Here is a 24,719-nt window from a genome sequence, read left to right on the forward strand (position 1 = left end):
AATGCAAAAGCATTAGCTAATTTAAATTTTTTGAATAAATACCAACTTTGGAAATTAACTCAAAACTGCTTTTAAAAATTAAAAAGAAAGCCAAGTTAATTTGCTAGGTCCACAGTTTAGTAATTGGGACTTTTATGCCAAAGCTCATGTGTAAACAAGAACTTGTGTAATTTGAATTGTTAACAGGAAAATTTCCCTGCTATGTCACCATAAACCTCCTTCCTGAGCTTCTACTCAGCATGACAGTTAAGAGTGTCCATTTTCCATTTAATTGGTCCTATATTAAATCCCCTCTATCAATTATTGGGTGTGAAGACTTGGGACTTTAATTTGTCCCATAGTTAACTTCATATGTAAAAACCTGACTCAGATTGTCTTTAAGAATTATATTATGTAATGTATGTGACTTGCTTAACATAATCTAACACAGAGTAAGTGCTTGGTAAGTGATTGAACTGTTCAATATATCTTTTTTTGCTTTCACTCTGCTTTTTTAGCCATTAAAATGAAGGGGATAGCACATTACTCTCTTAAAGTTCTTCTGGAAATGAATACTAAACTCCAGAAACTGTTAGAACAATGAGTGACCAGGAAATCTACTTTTTTAAAATTATAAGTCTAACATATTGTGCGTAATACTATATCTGATTGATGCACATGTGAGTAAATGAATAAATGGCCCTTCTGGTAATTGGAAAACAAGCTCAGGAAGTAAAAATAATTCACGTTATAGACTAATTGCTCAATGAGAAAGAAATAGACTGCAAGACTTCCAAAATTCATTTCAATTAAAAAACTGAAATATCTTTGTAAAACCATGAAATATTCAGGAAGCTACTTAGAGCACATGGACAATTTTTTTTCATCTTATAGGCTTTATCTGTGTAAATTAGGATTTAAAATATGTGTACTGAACATAAGCAAAGTACAACAAATAAAAAGGTAGCTAGATAATTACACAGAGGGGCGCCTCGTGGCTCAGTCGTTAAGCGTCTGCCTTCGGCTCAGGTCATGATCCCAGGGTTCTGGGATCGAGCCCCGCATCAGGCTCCCTGCTCCACGGGAAGCCTGCTTCTCCCTCCCCCACTCCCCCTGCTTGTGTTCCCTCTCTCGCTGTGTCTCTCTCTGTCAAATAAAAAATAAAATCTTTAAAAATAATAATAATAATTACACAGAGTAATTTTTTACATATATTGGGAAGTTTTTTCTATACTGCAAGTATATGTATTTGGGTATATGAGCATATAGGCATGCTCCATGATAACCAAAAGGTATTTCTTAAAAATGAAGTCATCTCTTTTTTAATTCTTATTTCAGTTGAATTATAAATAAAATAACCCATGTCAAAAAGAATACATATATTGGGGCACCTGGGTGGCTCAGTAGATTGAATGTCCGACTCTTGGTTTCAGCTCAGGTCATGATCTCATGGCTCATGCGGTAGAGCCACATGTCTGGCTCTGCCCTCAGCAGGGAGTCTACTTGAAGATTCTCTTCCTCTGCCCCTGCCCCCCTTGTGTATGCACACGAAAAAGAATACATACGTTGTCCTAACACTTCCTGCGTAGGTAAATGCCTATGGATGTGTTTGTATGGCTAGAGATTTCTTTCCCTGTATCTCTATGTACAGACTTGTGTCCCCAGTGCAGGGTGAGGTATATAGTTTTCATCTCATAACAGTCTAAAATTCAGTCATACAAATAATCTTTGTTCTCAACAAACCAATATATAGAAGAGAGAAGCTTACAGTATTGTTTTTAAAAAACCATAACATTCATATCACGCATAACACATTAGTTGCCAAGTACACAAGAAATTGTTATTCAAATACATTGCCAGTTCTGGAATTATATCAGTGAAACTAATTTTTGGAAAACTGGTAATTTGGTGAATTGGTCATTTGATAAGTTGCAAAATTTGGTGAAGTATTAACTTTTAAATTATTCCATGGTCCTTTGCCTAAGATCTTTTAAAATGAAGCCTATCATGTAATACTTAAGCATCGGCTCTGGAGTCAGACAGAGTTCCTCTCCCAGCTATGACACTAAGTAGGTGGTCAAATGATTACTCTCCTGCTCGGTTTAGTGTGATGGCTGAATAACTTGATACATATCAAGTACTTAGCACAGTACCAGGAACATAGAAAGTGCTTAACACAGTACCAGGAACAGAGAAAGCAGCGGAGTAATAACTCATGTTATTGTTAGGAAGTTAGCAGCTGAAACTTGGAACCTACTCAGCCTGATAATTTTATCTTTGAAAGTTCACAAGTGGCATGAATCACTTCAATCACTGAGTCTGCGCTGTGATTTCTAAATAGATTTGTTTTATTATGCATTTGTTGTAACTATGAGTGGATTGTCTTTTCTAAAAGAATACTTAAGTATTTAAGTTTGCTGTCCTAATAATTAAGAATCAGATAGTTTTACAATGACTTTTGTTTATTTCCTTATGTTAGTCTTCCTTTCTTTTATGTCCTTTCCTTAACCTTTGTCACTGGCTTTTTTTCTCATGAATTAGTGGTCTGCACTGTTCTCTCATTCTAATAGACTCATGATTAGATTAATTTGGAATGAAAAAGGTCAGACACCAATTAGCAGCAGCTTTAAAATTTGTTGTGGTTATTGTGACTTGATCAGTTTGCAAAAAGTATACATTGAGGTTGAAGGTTAGCTATTTTCATTATTCATGGGAATATTTTGTGGTTTATATAAGTGTATTTCAAGGCAGTTGGCACATTTTTAAAACTAACTCCATTCATACCAGACTTAACTAACAGAAAATATTGGCAGCATCAACAATATCTACAAATACCAAAAGCCTCCCTGTGTATTTTAATTTGTGTTAATGTTTTAACGTATTTGCCAGCTTCTCTAAATTTCCAGTGATTTTGGAGCCTTAACTCATAATTATAATTGCATTATTCTTAATAACATAACAAAAGCAAAACCCCCTCTCCAGAAAGAAAACAAGATGTATAATGTGACATCAAATGTAACCAGTTACAGAACTTGGCACCTACATGAGATTATTTTGAAAGCCTTTTAAAAATCATAACTGACAGAAAGACACAAAATGTAAATTAAATTTTATGAATAGTTAAAACCTCCTGATAAGGTTTCCAATAGGAACATGGCTATTTTACACAGTGTTTAAAATTCCTAGTTTTATTATTTGAGACAGCTAATGAAATGATTTCAATAATTATTTTAATTTGACAATAGCATGTGATGATTAAAATCACTGATAAAAAGCAGTGATTTAATTAGTATGTCTATTTAAGGAATTAAGAATTTATAGATTTTTGTGGTAAAGTAAAATGAATGAGAAAACCGTTGTATTACGTTCCCAGAGTAAATTCTATTCTCAGTCATCCAAGCTATTACCCAAATGTCAGTTCTATATCTCAGTTTCTTCATCAGTGACTAGGTGAATTGCACCCTAAGACCCTCTCCACCGATGAGTTTTGATCTAAGGCTACCTTAATTCAGACTGACCAGTACTCTCAGGGAAGTCATTTCCTAATACATATTACATTAATAAGACCAATTAATCAGTAAGGCGAGCATGTTTAGAGTCTGTTGGTTGTGATTGGAAGGTATTTTCCCATTGTGGAAATCTGTCGTTTATTTGCTCATTCTTAATCCCATTTCTTAATTGTTGTGTTTTTTAAAAATATATTTTATATGGTTGCATTGGAGACATACACACTCCACTCATACTAAAATAGTTCAATAGGAAAGTTTGTTAATTTTACTCCAAACATCCATTTTCAAACATGATCTTCATTCAGGCATATGAAAGTGCTGAGTTTTGACTAACATTCCTAAAAATTTGACAGCTTATAATATTAACTAATAGATAGATAGATAACCCACAGAAAATTTGCATAATTGTATTCCCTGGAAAAGCTAATACTCAGAAAACAGAAATCAAGTCAGCACTTGGATTTAACTTTATCTGCAAGCCAGCAAAGCACTTTAAAAATAAATCTAGCTTTATTGGCATCCACTGAAAGCCAAAGAAACTATTGGATTTTTAATTTCTAGATCTTAGGGGACCTCATAAGGAGCACTCTTTTCTGAGCATGCCCTGCTTCTTCCCAGAAGACTTAGACTTATTGACATTTTTATTATTGATTTATTTAGTATACATGCCTTTAATCTCTACGTTTTTTCTTCTCTTTCTCCCCCTTGATCCCTTTCTCTCTAGTACACAGTATGGACTGCCCTCTGGGTCACCTGGAACGTGTTCATTATCTGCTTTTATTTGGAAGTAGGTGGACTCTCTAAGGTAAGTTTATCATGCTTTTAAATAGGTACACTTTAAAAAGAGTACACTAATAAATAATTATTATGACTATATGTGTGTGTGTATATATAGTGTGTGTGTATTATATATATAGAGAGAGAGAGAGAGAGTGTGTGTGTGTATGTATACATATATATAGAGAGAGAGAGAGGTAATCTGAATAACATTATAAATGTAATACTAATCAAAAATAAGTTTGGATACTGATCAGGAAAGAATGATCTTGGGAGCTTTATGGTTTAACTATGGCTTTATGGTTTGGTTTGTTAAGCTGTACTGAAACTCAGCTTCCAGTGTATCCTCATGTCCAGTTTAAAAAGGCCTAATGTCACAGTGACAACAGCCCCAAATGTTAAATGAAAAGTGGTTCTGAGCATTCTCGTAATTTAAAGTGGAAACGGGGATTGACAAAAACGTTAATGTAATAAATATGAATAGCAAGTCACTGTCTTTGTTTCAATATTAATCCTGAAAAAATAAAAGTTTGACAAAGGATGAAAGCCTTATATGTGTAAGTGGAGGATATATTCACTAACTAAGTGCATCTTGAAATTCTGCTCAGACAGACGAGAGTTGTCTTTTTTTTTTTTTTAAAGATTTTATTTATTTATTTGAGACAGAGAGAATGAGAGACAGAGAGCATGAGAGGGAGGAGGGTCAGAGGGAGAAGCAGACTCCCTGCCGAGCAGGGAGCCCGATGCGGGACTCGATCCCGGGACTCCAGGATCATGACCTGAGCCGAAGGCAGTCGCTTAACCAACTGAGCCACCCAGGCGCCCGAGAGTTGTCTTGATGCAACGTGTTACCAGCCTCATTTCTGTCTGTCTGCATCTAGTGTCAGCAAAGCACACAGTTTTCACTGTGACTCCTGCAGAGCCAGCTTTCGTTCGCCATCCCACTGTAAGGGCATCTTGGGTAAAGTTTCTAGCTGTGTTTCTCATACATTTTTCTCATAAACCAGCAGAATTTTTACTTGTAGAAATCATAGAGAAGAAATGTAATAGTATAATTACAAAAAGAATAAGAAAGCTATAGTGTTGTTGTTGTTGTGTTTTGTTTTTTCTTTTTTCAGATTTCTCATTATTCACTGTATGTGTGCTAACTTATTCTATTGTATGATCGTCTGAAAACTTCTAAGTAACATAATGGTCTTCTACTAGCATTTGCGGGTTTAGATCTTAGAAAATTTGCATTGACTAGCACAGACTCAGAATCGTTAGGCTCCATTGAAGTGCATAGGGTAACAAAGAATTTTTGATTTAGCTAAACAGCAAAAATCCCTGAAGGATTTTTCTCCGGAAACTCCAGAGGTGGTTACTCTTTATTCTACATTCTAATAACCTTATAATTAGAATTGTCATCATTTTCTCACATTGGCAAATGTGTTCAGGAGCCAAAAATGACATTTCTAATACTGACTTTTATACATATGCACAAGCATCTACCCTTAATATTTGTGCCATTAATCACATTTAACCTCTAATTTTTAAGACAGAAAAAAGTGCTTAAATCAGTGCCTAGTTATCTTCTGTAACACGCAGATTATAAAGTAATTTTAAAATGCAAATTTTATGAACATAATAATTGTGAATAATAAGTTAAGCATAGCATTTTTCAAACCATGGCATTTTGTATCTTGTAATTTGAATGGTCATTTTAAATCATTACTGTACTGGGTAGTAATTCTCTTCTATTTTCTTCCATATAAACCGATTTTTTGGGAAAAAATTAGACCAGAAGAAATTTGTCCTATGGAATTGGTATTATGGTATGCTAAAAGAAAACTGAATTTCAAATCCCAAGTCTTTCACTCAAATCTTGTCTTTAGCACTTATTAACTATGGGCCCTTAGGCAAATCACTTAACCATGCTAAGTCTCTGTGAAATATAAAAACGGGACCAGTTTGCCAATAAATGGTAGTAGTAATCAACACTTGTTGGGTATGAAGCATTGTTTTAAGCACATCATTTACGGTAACTCAGGTAAGCTTCAAAACAACCCTATGAAGTGATAAGAAGATAATAATGGTAGTCTTTTTTTCCATACCAGTCTGTTTTCCCTCTGCTGCTCAAGGTAACTTTTGTGCACTGCTTTTTGTAACTGCTTTTCTAATATCAATATGCCTGTCAAGGGTTTTTTTCTTTCTCATTTCTTTGGGTGCAAGGTTAAAAATGATGGATATACTAGTCCCAGTCACTCATTTTATTACGCATTCAAATGCCATTAGGCAATCAACCAAGTATTCTAGGTCGCTAAAAGGATAGATGACGCCAAAGTGAGCATCTTAAAGATTTTCTGTTGTTCTCCTATTAACTGCCTCAAAGGCTGGTAACATTTCCCTGGTTAGCCACAGTGTAGCCTCAGTTGCAGTCTGTAGGAAATCTATTCTGAAAACTTGAGCCGAGTTAAGTTCGCTTGACAAACCCAAGCACCTCTACAACACTTTGAGGTTGACTCTAGTTTTTATAAGAAATTCCTTGTCCATATATGCTGGCATATACTTTCTAGAGCTCTCTATTTCTTGCTAGTTCGTGAAGGCGTTCCTTGGCATTACCCACTTGGATAGATTAATAGAAGTCTCCTTTGGCCTGGATGTTTGCCTAAAATATCCATTCTAAAATAACAGATCTTTTCCCCCAAACTGGATTCAGATTAATTTCCACAATTATCTCTATTCGGTGTTGTTCCAGTGACAGTAACCACATAATCATTCTTATTAACTATTAGTGCGCATTATTGTGGACATGAACAATTCTACATTTGACCTCTTATGGGGATTCTTGATCCCAACATCCAGATATTCCTTTCCTTTTTACCTCATCTGCCAATCAGCTCTGCATCGTGTGTTTGTAACACTGGTCTTGAGGGTCCTGATTCTCTTCAGATCTTCCAGAACTTAAAAGAAATGGCTGTATTGTTTTTAAGGAAGGTGTACATGTATGGTGGGGTCAGGGATGATTACGGGTCTGCATTTACATAATCTCCTGGAGCCTCAGCTTCCTTTTGAGGAAAACTGCAGCACTAATTTTACTGGATTGTTGAAAGAATTAAATAAGATAATGCATATAAAGGACTTAGAAGAGATCTTGGCAGAGAGTGAGGTTTCAGTAAATAGTGGTTCTCGTAATTGCCATCAACATCATCATCTTTATTGAAGAAATTAGCAGACATCATGATTCTCGCCTGAAGCCTTCGGGACATATATTTATTACTATGCAAGAGCCGTAAGGGGAAAAAATGTAAGACTGAGTGACTTGTTTAAAAAATATGTAACAGTCCCTTGTGATAGGACCTCAGATCTGCATATTAACTTCACAGCTGTAACACTATTAATTAAATCCTTTCCTTCAACATGTAAATGGCTTTTTTTGAAATACTTCTGCAGCTGGATTCTCCTGGTGTCCCTACTGTTCCCCCTAGGAGAACTTTATGCATCTTTGGAAGTCTCTGAGGCTGTTTTTCTGCCACAGTTTAAGATCACCCAGGACACAATTAATAAGTTATTGCTGCTTCTTTGGAGGTTGCAAGACTTGAAATCATTTTTTTCCTCCCTAGGAATACATTCAGAATGTAAATATGAAAACTCAACTTATTTACCACATTTAAAGAGAGTGAAAAATAAGTTGTGTTGAGAACTTAAGTTGTACTTTCTTTTTTTTTTCATTATTTTTTTTATTCTTATGTTAATCCCCATACAAGTTGTACTTTCTTTTTAATTCCAAAGGAATTTAAGCTAATATCTTATGCCATGCTCCTGCTTGCTCTAAAGTGTACAAACTTTGAGCTAATATTCCTTCTAATCACCTTTTCTCGAAAGGTGTGTGGAGCTTACACATTGTGATCCTAGAGAATTTTGAGTGTGGCTCATTTTCATAGAATATAAAATGTGCATGACTGTGCATGAGCATAATTTAGACAGAAAAATAAATATAAACAAGTTCTATGAATATCTTATTAATCATCTGCTTTGATCGGGGACCTTTCAAAAACTTATAAACAAGGGGTGGGGGAGAGAGAGAGACTAACCCTTACTGATTTCTACTCTGTATAGGTGCTTTACATTGCCTTCACACAAAAGGAAACCTACCTTCATTTTTTTCCTTCTATATCATGTTTTAACAACTGGACTTTTTCCATTGTGACCTAATTTATAGGTCTTTTGATTCTTAAGGAAATTTAAGCCATTTCCCCCAATGGCAATAATAGCACTCTCTCTGTTTTTTTGTTGTTGTTGTTGTTGTTGTTGTTGTTTGTCTTTTTTTTGACTTAAATTGTCACCTTTTCATACATAAGGGTCTTTTTCTCTTGTGAGATTCTTTAGTTGAATATTTCACCTGAGCAGCCAGGCAAGATCAATGAGATAATTCTTCTTTTCAAGGCTCATTCTTATTACCTAGCCTGAATTGTTCTTCTGTACTTACTGAAAAAATTATCTTTCTTACTCAAGATTCATTTTCCTTCAAGGTTGGATTCTTCCACTAACTGTGGCTTTGGACAGGCACTTTCAAGTAGAAGACTTTTAGAGTCAATTCAGAGTTATGTACAGGAGCAATTGCTTAGGAAACAGAACTTCAGTTTCCTTCGGCTGTTTACAATCCACCCATTATTTCTTATAAACAGTCTAAATATTTTTGTCTCAAAGAATTCTTTTTCGGATGACAGTTCCAAACTAAATCAATGATGTATAGTGTATTTCTTTTTTATTGAAATAAATGCAACTTACTGAATCTAGCAATGAATATTAAACTTATGTTTATCTTTTCCTTTTCATGATCTCTTCCTACCTGGACATTTTTCAAAAGGAATCTTGAAATATGATGCTTTACAGAGGGGTGAAGCTAGGGCACAAAATATCTTTATTTGAGAATCATGTAGCAGCAAATGATACAGGAGCATCCCAGAAACCCAGCAAAATTATGCCTACATTTAGAACTACAAGAATGGTATTCTATTTACTCTATCATGAAGTAAATGTCATATCTATATCAATGAGACACTTTGGGAAAATGCATAAACTAAGCTCACTAGAATAGCAAAATATTTCAGGATCAGAATTAACATATTGTTATGTACTTATCCTGCTATCCAGAAAGAATGTTTTTGCATATGATATTGACTGGGATAGGGGAAGATGGAAGTGGAAGCAGATATCTACCCAGTTATTAAGGATTAATAAAGGAAGAACCATCACAATCTGCTTCCAGGCATTAAATTAATATAAGACCCAAAGACTTGCAAATGTTTATTTTTATGTTTGGTTCCTTGTGGTTCATTCATCTTTTATGTCTAAACCCTTTTTCTCCAAAATAATACAATTATTATTTTTTAAATAGCAAAGCAGCATAAATATATTTATACATTTCTTATTCCGAAAGACTTAAACTATACTTTTTCTTTTGGCATGGATCTAAGTGAACACAACTTCTTAAAATAGCATCTTCAGGGTCCTTCTTTATATGGGAAAATCATTGTTTTCCCCTGTAGCTTCTTTTCCATATAAAGAAAATTATAACCCAGTTTAAACTTAGTACTTTATTTTTCATAAATTTCATCAAATGCAAATGTCTTGAAAACATTTGCTCTAAAAATATAATTTGCCCCTATGTTATAGTCCAATGACATATAGAAAGTATAACATACTGCTAAATAAATGCTGCAGGGTGGGTGGTGTAGGAGTTTTTAATCAGAAATTTGTGTGATAATCTTATGCCCCTCTGTAGAAGTTCAAATAGTTTTTTTTTTTCCAAAAAAGCAGATGGATGTATTATTCTATCAACAGTAAGTTCTGTTGCTGTATGACTAGAGAAACTGTATTGAACAAGGCCCAGGCAAATATAATTGGAAAACTACACAGAAGGGTTTTTTTTGTATTTTATAGTTTATTCATATTCTTATAATGAAAATATGCCTGAGATCAATTTTTAAAGAAGGGTAAACATGGTACCTGGATAGCTAGTTTATTGTCTCAACTCACTGGATTATAATTATAAACTAGTTTTATTTCTCGAGAGTGAACAGTCTCTCAACTATTTTGTCTCAAACCCTATTTCCATTCCTTATTACATTGTGTATAGATTCTGTAACAGATTTGGTCATTCAAAATTAGTCTCATGTCTGATTCAGATCTGTTGTGCCCTCACCAGAGCTGACCGTGCTTAAGGCCTTCACATACCCCTCTCCTCCCTTCTTGTGACTCTACTCTTCTGGGAGAGCAGACAGGAAGTAGTCAACTGCTTACATCGCCATCCTATAGCTGATGGTGGAGGTTGCAGATTCTGACGTCATGCTGGCCTTAGTCTTTTCAGCTTCTACTAGTGGCCTCTGCCGATGTGACAGTCTTCAAATATGCCTAATTCTCCCTAAATTCGATGAAATGATATTCATTTTTAAATTATTTTATTTATTCATTTGAAAGAGAAAGAGAGAGAGAGCATGAGCTGGGGGGGGCGGGGGGGTGCAGAGGGAGAAGCAGACTCCACACTGAGCAGGAAGCCTGAAGCAGGCTCTAACCCAGGGCCCCAGAATCATGACCTGAGCCACCCAGGTGCCCCTAGATGATATTTATTTTTAATAAATCTATGATGATTCTAATAGGTGTAATTTGTTAAGCCATGGGTTACGTAAGTTAAACCATTCTGAGTTGGCCATGCCTGCTGAATTTCCATGTAAGCATTATCTTCAAGAAAACTTTGGTGCTGCAGAGAAACCACACTTTTATAGCTTATATTCAAATGCTTTGCTATGTTTGTAAAGACAATTTAAAGTAGCTACTGCAGAATTTTTGATGCAGTCAGTTGAACATAAGACCATTTTAGCACAACGTGTAGAATGAATAGAACATGAGAAAATGCCATTAAGATTTTGGAATTTCTTGCTGTGATGTTAATTAGTTTGTTTTGAAGACACAACCTCTTTGTTATGAAATGTCAATTAAGAGTACAATCCTAGTGATGAAGAATTCCAGGTGACATTTCCAGTGTTCACAAGATTCAAAGAGAGCCTGATTAGTTGCATTTATTTACTTTATAAAACAAGAGTAGCAGCATATACCATGGTGTAGTTTTATAAAATAAAAGAGCACCACACAGCCAAATTATAACTAACGAGCGTTAAGCTCAAGGGCCCTGTACAACAGAGGAGCCTATGATAACAATTATTCAATACTACTCTCAGATGAAGGCAATCACAAGTCATTTACATGCTTTGTACCAAATTCTCCTATGTAACCTGTAGAGGGGACATCACAGATAACACTGATAATATCTAAAAGGTTCTCTTTGCACAGAGAAAGTGTCTCTTGTTCTGTGATGGTATGAGGAAGTATGGGCCTGAAGCCTATGACTGATTGGGGTCTTGAACACAAATGGCCCTAAAAGTATCTGTGCAGCGATTTGTCATGGCAGCCACTGGAAGCCCAGTGTTGTCCCACCAGCTGCCATGGCACACGATTTCGGGATCCCCGGCTCAGAAAGGATAAGCTTGAGAACGCAGGATAAACAGAATGATAAGGAAATCAAACCAGATATATAGGAGAAGCTGTGAAAAAAATGATTGGCCAGGAGATTAGTGTCAAAGATGAGAGATAAGAAGGGAGGTATGTTTTGCTTTCTCTTGATGCAGGGAGCACTAGCAGAATGACAATTCAGAAATCCTTGTAATGACATGCCCTTTAGTATGAAGGTCCTTGCGAGTCACGTCTGCCCACCAGCAGAGCTGACTGGGATCCTGTCTGAGCACACGCCCGCCCGGGCAAGAGCGTCAGGAGGCAGGAGCAGTTTCAGCCCTCCATGTCCTAGCTGAGGGCTGACAGACAGGACAACCGAGAAACAGTTCCCAGAGCAAAGATCGCCCAGAAGATGAGGTGGAACTGGCTGTCTGCTCAGACACGGGAAGACAGGATGAAAGGGGAATCGGAAACAAGCCTCCAAGTGTCTGGGAATCAGGGACAAGGCTGTATCTCTTCCATCATCTGGAAGTTCTCAGCGTGAATCACCCTCGGCCTGTTTGCTGACTCAGGAATAACAGCACAGTAGCGAAACACCGTCCAGTTGTGTTGCTGGGAACCGTTAGCATACTTGTGTGCTATAATTGTCATGCTGAAGCATCTAGCACTCTGGACTCCCTGAAAGCTTGGCTCTTTGGGGGGACCTTTCCATTTACTATAAAAACCAGGCAGACTACTTCCCATTCAAATAAAAGATGAAGCTGAAGAAAAAAATAAGGGTATTAAACAAGTAGTTCTACTTTATTCTTGTGGAAGCTGGTTTGACTCAAGGTCTTGTATTTATGGAATCTGAGTATCAGTAGTTCTTAATTTGCTAAAAGTATAGAAATTTTAAAAGCACACATCTCTAAGATCAAAATTAGATGGAAGAGACAAAAATTGAATGAAATTTAGAGAGCTGAAAATTTAAAGGAAAGATATCCATTTGTTAAATTAATTTCCAAATAGGAAATCAACTTCTATGAAGATTATGTCATTTTCCTAGTTTTCTAGGTTTTCAACTGTATTCATCTAATTATGCTTTCGTTAAACAAGTGGTGGCTGAGGTTTCTGGTTCCCTTCTATTTTCTAGTCCCCCTTTTTCTGATTCAGAGTCAGGGAAAACCCGGCTTTCGTGTGAGACAGAAGTGCTAAAAAACATGTATCTCTTTGCTCCTGTAAGAGTCGGTGTGGTCATCTAAGTTCTGGCCACTGAGATAGAAGCAGAAGAATTATGAAGGACTTCTGGAAAGGCTGCTAAGGAACTAATTTCGTGTCAAAACAGGCCCAAACTTAGTGACTTAAAGCATACAAATCTTGGGCGCCTGGGTGGCTCAGTCGGTTGAGCGACTGCCTTCTGCTCAGGTCATGATCCTGGAGTCCTGGGATGGAGCCCCACATCGGGCTCCCTGCTCTGCGGGGAGCCTGCTTCTCCCTCTCCCACTCCCCCTGCTTGTGTTCCCTCTCTCGCTGTGTCTCTCTCTGTCAAATAAATAAAATCTTTAAAAAAAAAAAAAAAGCATACAAATCTTATACTTAATACAAATCTTACACTTCTGTGGGTCAGAAATCCTACAAGTCTCAATGGGCTAAAATCAAGATGTCAAACATACTATGCAAAGCAGCATGGATGTTCCTCAAAAAATTCAAAATAGATCTACCATAGGATCCGGCAACTTCACTTCTGGGAATATATCTGAATGACATGAAATCATTGTCCCACAGACATATCTGCACCGCCCATGTTCATTGCAGCATTATTTATATTAGTCAAGACGTGGAAACAACCTACATATCTATGTGTCCATTGACAGATGAATGGATCAAGAAAATGTGATCAATGTCTGTATGTATTTGATATGTGTACACACACACACAGGAATATTATTCAGTCATAAAAAAAAGGAAATCTTGCCATGTGACAACATGGATGGACCTTAAGGACATGAATGATGCTAAGGGAAGTAAGTCAGGCAGAGAAAGACAAATACCATATGATCTCACTTGTATGTGGGGTCTAAGGAAACCAAGTTCATAGATACAGAGATCAGATTGGTGGTTGCCAGAAGTGGGGCTTGGGGAGTTGGGGAAATGGGTGAAGGTGGTCAATAGTTACAAGCTTCCAGTTATAAAATAAATAAGTTCTGGGATGCTAGGTACAATATGATGACTATAATTGACAGTACTGTATATTGTATAGTTGAAGTTGCTAAGAGAATGGATCTTAAGCATTCTCATCTCAAGAAAAAAAATTTTGTAGCTATGTGAGGGGATGAACATTAACTAAATTTATTGTAGCAATTATTTTGCAATATATCTATCAAATCATCATGTTGTACACTTTAAATGTATACAGTGTTATATGTCAATTATATCTCACTAAAATTAAAAAAAAAATAAAATCAAGGTGTCAGCAGGGTTGTATTCCTTTCGGGAAGATCTAGGGGAGAATCTTTTCCTTCTCTTTTCCAGCCTCTAGAGGCTGCCAATGTCCCATCCTCCATCGTCAAAGCTAGAAATGGCAGTTTGAATCCTTCTCATTCTGGCACCTCTCTGATTTTTGGCTGCCAGGAAAATTTCTCGACTTTTAAGCGCTCACATGATTAGATTGGGCCCACCTGGATAACACAGGTTAATCTCAGCATATCGAGGTTCTTCACTTCAATCGCATCTGCAAAGCCCTTTTGTCATGGAAGGTACCATATTCATAGGTAGTGAGGATTAGGACATGGACATATTTGGGGGCCATTATTCTGCGACCACAGTGGTGATAGCCATCTTGGACTGTGAAGTGCCCCTGAGGATGTTAGCCATGAATGAGAAAAATAGAATAAAAAGTAAAAAGGAGCCTTGGGAACCTAATAACTCTGTGAAGTTTTCATACTACCCTGCGCTGCTTATGACCAGAATTCTCTTATAGTAGAAGATGTGTTTGGGGGCTTGATATATACAGCCAAAAATAATGTCTAACTAATCACATATAATTCTACAGATAATCTTACTTAGTATTTACTTAATTTGAAGCACTGTGCCACGCACTAGGGCTATATTCAGTTCTTGCCCTCATAAAATGTTCTGTATCATAGGAGAGACAGACACTAAATGAGTAATAACAAGAAAATAACAATAACGGTGTTATGATAATGAAGGAAAAAGAGCAGGGAATCACAGAGCAGGGAATATAGTCTCCACCAGGATCAGAGGAGGTTTCCTAAGGAAGATGGGATGAGGATTGGACACATTCGGTGAAGAAGAACATTACAGGTACTACTAAGCTGACCTTCACAAACACAGATGCTGTTATTGACATACCATAGGTAAGAAACATGCTTTGAGTTTTAAAATCTGAAATGAATTTGCATCTATCCACCCACCTCCATCCCGCGCTCTTTTCTCAGACTCTCTTCTGGCCAGCAGACGTTGGTGAGACAATTCCATGGAATTACATGCATCAGAGCCAAGGTCACTACCTTTGGGACAAGGTCTTGTAGGGACATACTCTAAAGAAGGGAGCTCTCAAGTTACAGACCTTTACTACCAGTGTCCGGGAAATATCTGTCCAGGCAGACACAGTCAGGAGAAAAGGCCAGGCTGTTGGGAATCCTTTCGAGATGATCCGAAGTTAATTGCCCTGTGCATAAGTAGACAAACGTGTTCCTCAAATACAAGGTTGTTGCACTGCACTATTTAGCTTAGAGCCAGTCCTAATTCAAAAAGTATTTCAAGGAAGGGTAAATATGCTTCCTGAAAAATCCCATGTCTGCTGCTGAAAGAAAAATGGTGTTAAGACGCCCTTTCAAACCAAGCGCTCTATCCCCATATTTATTTTAGCAACAAAAATTCAATTCGGTTGAGCTGTCTGGGGAGTTGATTTTTTTTTAAGATTTTTATTTATTTATCTGTCAGAGAGAGAGAGAGAGAGAGGACAAGGAGGGGGAGCAGCAGAGGGAGAGGGAGAAGCAGGCTCCTCACTGAGCAAGGAGCCCGATGAGGGGCTCGATCCCAGGACCCTGGGATCATGACCTGAGCTGAAGGCAGACGCTTAATGACTGAGCCACCCAGGCATCCCTGGGGAGTTGATTTGACCCTGTTTCCAGAACAATGAACAATGGCTTGATGGCCTCATTCCTAAATGGTGCGTCTGATGTTTTAGTTTGTACATATAACTCATCATTTTTTTTCCTGCCCTGTAATGATAGAATTAATAGAGAAAACACCTCCTCAGTATATTAGAAGTATAAGGGCGTATTAAGGCTATTTTAAGTATTAGTGTGAGAAAATACTCTGTCCTGCTTCAGGACAGCATAGGAAGCAGAAATGCTGGTTGTGCAGTGAGTTGTGCTCACCGTTAACTGAGATACTGAGACAAAGAGTATTATTATTTCCTGCATGCAATTAATCTTATATGCCGGGAGCATGAATTTCTCTTCAGTATAAAAGGCAGGCAGGCTATTGGTCCCGAATCAATGACAGTCAGAAGAGCCTAGACATTGGGTGATCTGATGAATAATTTAAGCCTGATTTGTTAACTGTGCAGAAGTGAAGTTAGCCGTGCAGGGGAGACACATTGTCAATTGCCAGCAATTTACTATGTTTTTGAAAACCACAGGCAGCAATTTACAGAAAAGATGAGGCCAGTTACTGTACACGTGTGACATTTTCTTGATTTAAGATGTCATCCTGAAAGCTGTTAACTGACAACTGGAGTTTAGAATGAGGTTATGAAGTTTAGTAAGGAACTGCTTTTATCTAAGAACCTCTAGTTTTCTGCTCTGGGAGACCCCTGAATGCATACCTCCTGCTGGGATTAACCGGGTGTATGCAAATGAGCCCTGTCAGAGAGGGTGATGCACCTTCTCTCGGAACCATTAAGCACCTTTGCTCAGAGCTCGGTGCTCTAATGCACTGACTCATCCAGGAGTAAGCATGGTGATGGGCCTTTATTTCTTGGAGAAGAAATCGTTGTCCACATATTTCTTTAGTCCTGTGCCATCTGGGAGGTATAATCACCTTCATCCTGTACCAGGAGTTTGCTTTACAGTTCTTCATAAGAAGCTGATTAAAGGAAAATCTCCTTTTTATTACTGTAATTTCTTTCCCCTTCTTTTCCCTTTGGGGATTAAGTCAGTAACAATAATTTCTTGATATTTGAACTTGTAAAAAAGTGAAATGAAGGTAGTCTTCGCTTCCAGAGAAATCTGAAACTCTCAAGTATCCCTGAAGGATGACTTCTATAGGAAGAATATCCATGAAATGGTGTCTCATAGTTTAAATGTGATAAAGTATAACCCAGGACTGGTCATTTTTGGAGCTATGCCAAAAAAGGACTTTTGATATATTTTGAAATTTATTCTGAGTGTTTACATTAATTTGTTAAATTCTCCAAGGGTTCCTAATAAGCTTAAACCTTGCAAATCAGAGTTGTAATTGGAATTCCTATTCTGGAATCACATATGTCAACAGTAACTTCTTCTTCTTTTTTTTTTTTTTTAAGAGTTTAACTTTCCATGTGAGAAACAAGTCAAGACTTCCTATGTGTGTCATTATTAGCAATAAAATCAATCTGAAAACTGAGACAAATACCTTTTTTCTTCTTTCTACGTTCTCTGTTTGCCCGTCTTGCTAGGTCTATAAACTCCTTTACAACCTGATGGCAGCTCCTGGGTGTTGCTTTAATAAATTTTTTCCCACCTTATCTTTTTCCCAAAAGGAGTAAAAAAGATGACCATGGGATAAGTTTATTTCTTTTTTCTATGTCAAATAGTAAAGGCAAAATACAACATGCCAGAACATTACCGTAACAACCAAACACTGAACTGTTTAATAGAGTTTCATGTTAGACTATAACTCTGTCTTTTCCCAGAGGTTTTTTTAATATTAAAAAATCAATAAAATGAAAGGCCACATGAATGGATTACTTTTAAAACATTATATTGAAGACTGACAGCTCTAAAGTGGCTCAGCAAATTTATTGTTTTGCTATCAAAAGTAGTAGGAAAGCACTTTAGGCAAACACGTGTTCCTTTCCATGATAGTTTTAGAAGCATAGATTTGGACCAGCAAAAGATAGTCACATTCAACTCTTCCAAAATATTCTCCTTTATGTATTACGAGCATCTGTAATTAAGCCATGTAAACTTGGAATCTAATTTCCATAAACTTTTCATAAAAGTAAAAAATGTATTCATAAATATTATGGAAAGAAAGTTTTAAATAACTTCTATTATCTTGATTTTGGGTAGGTCTAACCAATTAAATCATATGGTTTTATTATTCCTTCTTTGTCTATAGTATTTTTAATATAAGAAAATACATGCTCCAGAAGGGAGAAAATGTTGACTTATGTAGAGGTAGCTGTGTTGTAGACAACAAAATCAGAATTTTGTCTGTTTGACTAAAAGATTAGGTTAGAGTAGAATAATGGTGGCAGTCTAACAGAATGCCTTGAAGGTAGGAGGCTTTCGCCTTTGTTCAAATCATCAAGAAGTGAATTTCTTTTTTTTTTTTTTTAAGATTTTATTTATTTATTTGACAGAGAGAGACACAGTGAGAGAGGGAACACAAGCGGGGGGAGTGGGAGAGGGAGAAGCAGGCTTCCCGCGGAGCAGGGAGCCCGATGTAGGGCTCGATCCCAACACTCCGGGATCACGACCTGAGCTGAAGGCAGACGCTTAATGACTGAGCCACCCAGGCGCCTCAAGAAGTGAATTTCTGAGGCTTAATTTTTGATCGGTTTACCTGCTAAGGCCCCTTGCTGCTTGGATCGGACTATAATGATTTTGACTTGACCTATTTCTTTACCTTTAGAAACTCTCTACTTTATTTTTCAGTAAATCATCAAAAGCCTTTTGTACTTTATTATGAGTACCAGAGAGGTGGTTTATTATTAGTTTGCATTTATATTGTATTTGCCTTCAAGTAGCTCAAGGGGCTTTACAAAACACGACAACAGTCATCAAAACACTGTCACATATGTAAAGCAAGAAATAATGCTGGGATAAATGTGCCAAAGGCAGAGAGCTCACTGGAAACTGTTCATTTTCTACATATTTTTCAGAGATATCTTTTTAGGGATTTTCTTTAAAATAAGGTCCAACTTCCTTAAACATTTTCTTTTCTCAGCTTTGGAATCTGACACTTCCGTTCAACAAATTCACTGAGCATCTGCTCTGTGCCAGATATTATTGTAGTTGCTGAGGATATATCTAGGAGATGAGAAGAACTTGCTCTCACTGAGTTTATGTTCTAGTTTAAGAGCCAGGATACATAAGCAAACAAATACATGATATAATAGCTTGTTGTGCTAAGTGCTATCAAGGGTGGGGGGCGGGGGAGGGCAGGATAAGAGGATAGAGAGTAACTTCATGGGAATGGATAATAGGAGAAACCATAGAAACATATTGGGGAATGCCAGGTCCCCAAGATAGAAGCATGCTCAGCATGCACAAGAAACAGCAGGATGAAGTGTTGTGTCACCAGCATGCCATGAACAAGGTGAGGAGGTCAGGCCATATGTCTGGAGAGCTGGGCAGGGGCAAGATCCTGTGGGAATCTCATCCGCCATGATAAGGATTTGGATTTGGTCCAAATGTAATGGGAACCCCGTGGGAGGTTGAGCACCGTAGAATCACAGAGTCAAAAATCAGTGCGACTGCTGTGCAGGGGACAAGAGTGGAAGCAAGAGGACCCACAGAGACATGATTGTGGTGGTCCAGGTCAGACGTGAAAGTGGCTTGGGCTAGGGTGATAACAGTGGTCAAGAGGAGAGTGATCAGATTTGAAAAACAATGGGAAAGCAGAGCTCACAGAATTTGCTAATGGATCAGAGGTGGTATATGAGAGACCTTTAAATTCTGTCTCTGCTCCATGTGATGTAGTTTCTCACCAGTAAGGGAGCAACAGTGAGTCATTCAGAGTGTAACTGAGGACGCCTATAACACAGAGCTCACCTTCCAAGCAAAGATGCCGTCTCTCAGTGCAAAGGGCTTGAAACTGGTCAGAAGAAACAAGGAGGCTAGGGTGAGAAGGTCCACTGCATACCAGGCAAGTTCATAGAGGTGGCTCTTTTCACCTTGACATCAATCTCCCAAAGAAAATGGCCTTTCCCCTGACATAGATAAGAAAGTGGAAGGATCATAGGCAGTAAATAATTTACCCCTGGTCAGACAAATGAAATCTGGAAAATGTACTTTTTGATGCTGGAAGGCTGTCTCTGAGCCCAAGATCATATCCATTATTGACAGTTACCTCTGTTAGGTAAGAGAAACACAACATGGAAGGGAAAGAAAAAAAGAATAATAAAACAGAACAAACATATTACTGTTCTCATACTTCCTTTTCCTCCCCCACCACTAAGGAGTGGTCTGTCTTCTCAAAGCAGCCTGAACACTGGAGACAAGGGAGATTTATGAATAAACAAAACCCTGTCCCAATAGCTGACCCCAGGGCTACCTAACACAAAATGATTAGAAGCCTTAGTGTAGTCATCTTGTGAATTCAGTCATCAAAGACTGTAAATCAACATTCGTGTTTTCAGATTTCAGAAAGGCTTTGGCTCTGAATTATCTGAAAAATTATAGTTTCACAGCCCTGTAATCAGGATTCGAAACGTCTGCTGCCCCACTTGCTGTCTTCATTGGTTATCCTCCTTGTAACATCTGCATGGAACTTCGAGATTTATGGCAGCTCTCCCATGTGGCCCCATGAGTCCTGCCACATACCTCCCATCCCATTGGGCAGGTGAGGATATCATATCTCTGAGAAGTTAAAATCTCTAATGAACACACACAAAATGAGTGGCTAAAGAGTGTCAAACTTAGAATATCAGACACCAGTTCATGGATGTTTTCAGGGAAGTGATGCAAGGTTGGGGTTGGAGCCATATAATGGACTTATCAGAATCTAGGAGCTGCCTTGGCAGTCAGCCCAACCATGACAAGGACAGGAGGGGTATTTTAATGCTGAGCCCATTCAAAACTACTGTCCCATCCAACTAGCTGTGTCTGAAAGCAGGTGTAGTCTTATGATTACCTCCCTTGCAATGGACAATTCATTGTGGTGGCTTTTCTTTTTTTCTTTTTCCCATTTATTTATTTAATTTGCATTGCCTTTCCCTTCATAAAAAAAAAAGGTAAGAAATAAATATCTTTACACCCTTTTCTACAGTGTTGCTGTTGAGTTAATAAGCATTCTGATGTAGTGCTAATATTGTTTGTTAGACCTCAGGTTCCAAAGTGGAGAAATCTTATACTAATTTAAGCCATAAAAAGTAACCAGTGATTTCATGTGAAGATGATGCTGTGGTGGACAGATATTCAGACTCACCCTTACCTCTTTGTTGCAGTGTAGTCATGTGATGCAAGTATTTATTTACCTTAGCTGAATTCAACTTGGCAATTCCCATACTGGGTCACTTACATTATCAAGGGAATGGAAGCATTCAAGTCCGAAACAGCCAATGGGTATTATAAGACCTACAGAAAGAACATGCCAGTGGTTTTAAGGGTCTCCCTAACTATTGGCAAGCTAGCAAAATGCTTGGTAAGATGTGCAAAAGAACACAGTCAACAACATTCTTGAGAAAGAAGAGTGAATTAATTGAAGGCTAGCTCCGAAAAGAAGAATTACAGGGCTGTGTTATACATATGTATGGATTAGAAAGGTCCTTTCTGGACAATTTAAGGGATGCCAGGAATAATTTGCAATACATTATACTTGATTTTCACCTTATATGCTGACTCGAGACCCAGATCTCCCTAAAAGAGGCCACTACATTCGCTTATAAGTTTTTAATTTTAGAACCTGCTAGCCACTATTTATGCGAGAAAAAAGTGAGGAAAGAACTCCTCTTTTCTCCTAGAAATAAAAAAAAAAAAGTTTTATTCCTCCCCTTCCACCTACAACCTCCTACCATTTTCTTTATTTATCAGGTCCTTTTCTCAGCAAAAGGAGATGTTAATGATCTTATTAACATATTAAACAATGGCATAGAAAAGGCTGACATTTCCCAAAGCTTTTGGTCCATGATTAAAGTAATGAAAGTTGCCAGTTATTCAGGCCAAGCCTATAAAGGCCTTAAATTCACTCACTGCCTGAAAGGTCAGGTGAATTAAAGGGAAATATAGGGTTGGCCTTGAACAGTCTGCATGTGGTGATTCTGAGTGCTCTTAAAAGTGGCTGAATCGAAGAAGCCACGCATTAATTCCAGCCAGCTTCCTGGTGTTGATTAAGAAGTAATGGCAAGTGCTCATTTGTGGGCAAATTAAGAGATAAGTCCTTTTCAGAAGGTCATTTACATGTCTTTTTTTTAATTAATATTACTGACTTGACGCTTTGCAGTTAAATTAACCCATTAACTATAAAAGTCATCAGTTTGGAGAGTAGGAAAGGATAATTTATTTAATATCAGATCCAGATTTTCAATAATTGACCATTTCTTCTGGCACCCTAATAGTAAAGGTCTGAAGTTGTGAAGTATGTGTTGGGTGGGTGGCCATGGCCTAAACTGTTTTGCTGTGTTGTTGCTGATTATAAAGGTAACATATAAACATTTTTTAAAAACTGAAAAGAATGTTGAAGAAAAAAACCTATCTTCTCTTCTGCCCCCATCACTCATAGTATTTTAGTATTCCCATATGTTGAGCTCAGCAATATATATACATTTTGTGTGTGTATGCATGTATATATATATAGCATATACACGGGTCAGCATATAGGTAAACATATAACTCTCTAAATTTGTCATTACTTAAAATACAGTTTCATATTTTGCTTTTTCACAGGTTGTAATAAGAGCACTTCACTACATAATAAATATCCTTTGGAAACCAAGTTTGTTTTTTTTTATTTAAAAATTTTTTTATTCTTATGTTAATCCCCATACATTACATCATTAGTTTTAGAAGTAGTGTTCCATGATTCATTGTTTGTGCATAACACCCAGTGCTCCATGCAGAACATGCCCTCCTCAATACCCACCACCAGGCTAACCCATCCCCCAACCCCCTCCCCTCTAGAACCCTCAGTTTGTTTTTCAGAGTCCATTGTCTCTCATGGTTCGTCTACCCCTCCGATTTCCCCCCCTTCATTCTTCCCCTCCTGCTCCCTTCTTCTTCTTCTTTTTTTTTTTCTTAACATATATTGCATTATTTGTGAAAACCAAGTTTTAATTAAACTTTTTATTTTTAGACTGTTGTGGAGGCACATGGGGTTGTAAGAAACAATGCAGAGAGTCAGCACACCCTTGGCCCGATTGCCACAATGGTAGCATCATGCAAAACTCTATAGTACAATATCACAACCAGAATATCTATATGGATATACTCAAGATATAGAATATTTCCATCACCGCAGGATCCCTTGTGTTACCTTTCTATAGACATATACTTGCCTCTAGTCCTTACCCTCTGGAAACCACTAATCTGTTCTCTATTTCTATAATTTTGTCATTTCCAGAATGTTGTATAAATGGAATCATACCATCCATAACCTTTAGGGATTAGCTCTTTTCATTCAGCATAGCTCTCTAGAGATTCATCAGAGTTATTCATGTATCAATAGTTCATTCTTTTTTATGGCTGAGTATTTATTCCATGATATGGGTATACCGCAGTTTGTTTAACCAGCCACCCATTGAAGATCACCTGGGTTTTTTCCAACTCTTGGCTGTTATGAATGAAGCTGCTGTGAACATTTGGATACAGATTTTGTGTAAATATAAGTTTTCATTTCTCTGAGATAAACGCCCAAGTATTTAATTGCTGGATCGTTTGGTAGTTGTATGCTCAGTTTCGTGGAAAACTGCCAACTGCTTTCTACAGAGACTGTACCACCACCAATGTATGAATGATCTAGTTTCTCTGAATTCTCGCCAGTGTTTGGTGTTGTCACTGTGACTTACTTTAGTCATTGTGATTTTAATTTGTATTTCCTTAATGGCTGATGATGTTGAATATCTTTTCATGTGATTATTTGCCATTGGCGAAATATCTCTACATCTTTTGCCCATTTTCTAATTGGATTTATTGATTTTTTTAATGTTAAGTTTTGATACTTCTTTATGTATTCTTGATACGAGTCCTTTGTCAGGTGTGGTTTGCAGGCATTTTCTCCCCATCTGCAGCTTGTCTTTTCTTCCCCCTTAGCAGATTCTGTAGCAGAGCAAACATTTTTAATTTTGATGAGATCTAATTTATCAGTTTTTCTTTTTATAAATAATACTTTTGGCGTCAAGTCTAAGAACTCTTTGCCTAGCCCTAGATTCTGAAATTTTTCTTACTTTTTAAATCAGTTTTAAGTTTTATATTTACATCTGTGCTCCATTTTGAGTTGATTAATTTAGCTGTAATTTTATTCCTTATGTAGGATTGAATTAATATGTTCACAGTAGGAGAACTTCTTTTCTTTTTCTTTTTTTTTTTTTTTACTGTTAAACCAAGAACTTCATGGGTGAAGTGAGGCTAGGAGAAAAGAAGCATAGATATTAACTGAGGATAAACTCTGGTCCACTGGAACCAGCTTGAGACAAAGGAACTCAAACTGACCTCCCTTTCTGGCAGTCTGCTTTTTCCCATTCTCCAAAGGTCTAGTCCAGAATGATATTCGTCCCTTCACTCCTCACCCCTCATTCCTGTTGCTGAGCTCTTTTAAAGTCTTTGATCCACTAAACCCTCTCATCATCCTCTTCTTTCTTTACATTTGTTATTCTCTTTCTTGTTGCAAAGGGTATCAACCTAGTATTAATGTTGGTTAGTGCATTCAACTATTATCAAACAATCTAAAATCAGGAAACTCTTCCCTAGAAATGAAATTTGTGTTTATAACCACTATGGCATTTTCCTCTTTAATTAAATATATAATAGCCTTGAATAAAACAGTATACATGTATTTGTTTATAATCCAGATACATCTAATGTAGATGTCTAG

At 37.2% G+C, this 24,719-nt stretch overlaps 1 protein-coding gene across 1 annotated transcript in view; it reads left to right on the top strand.

The window, feature by feature from the left end:
- The window catches only part of NKAIN3 (sodium/potassium transporting ATPase interacting 3), a 626,030-nt gene that overhangs the window by 338,900 nt on the left and 262,411 nt on the right, over positions 1–24,719 (top strand). The window contains exon 3 of the mRNA XM_035011226.1: positions 4,213–4,293. Within this exon, the coding sequence (XP_034867117.1) occupies positions 4,213–4,293 (81 nt within the window). The remainder of the gene's footprint in view (positions 1–4,212; positions 4,294–24,719) is intronic.

Source organism: Mirounga leonina, unplaced genomic scaffold, assembly GCF_011800145.1.
Source record: "Mirounga leonina isolate KUSES-001 unplaced genomic scaffold, KU_Mleo_1.0 Mir_165, whole genome shotgun sequence".
Lineage (NCBI taxonomy): Eukaryota > Metazoa > Chordata > Mammalia > Carnivora > Phocidae > Mirounga > Mirounga leonina.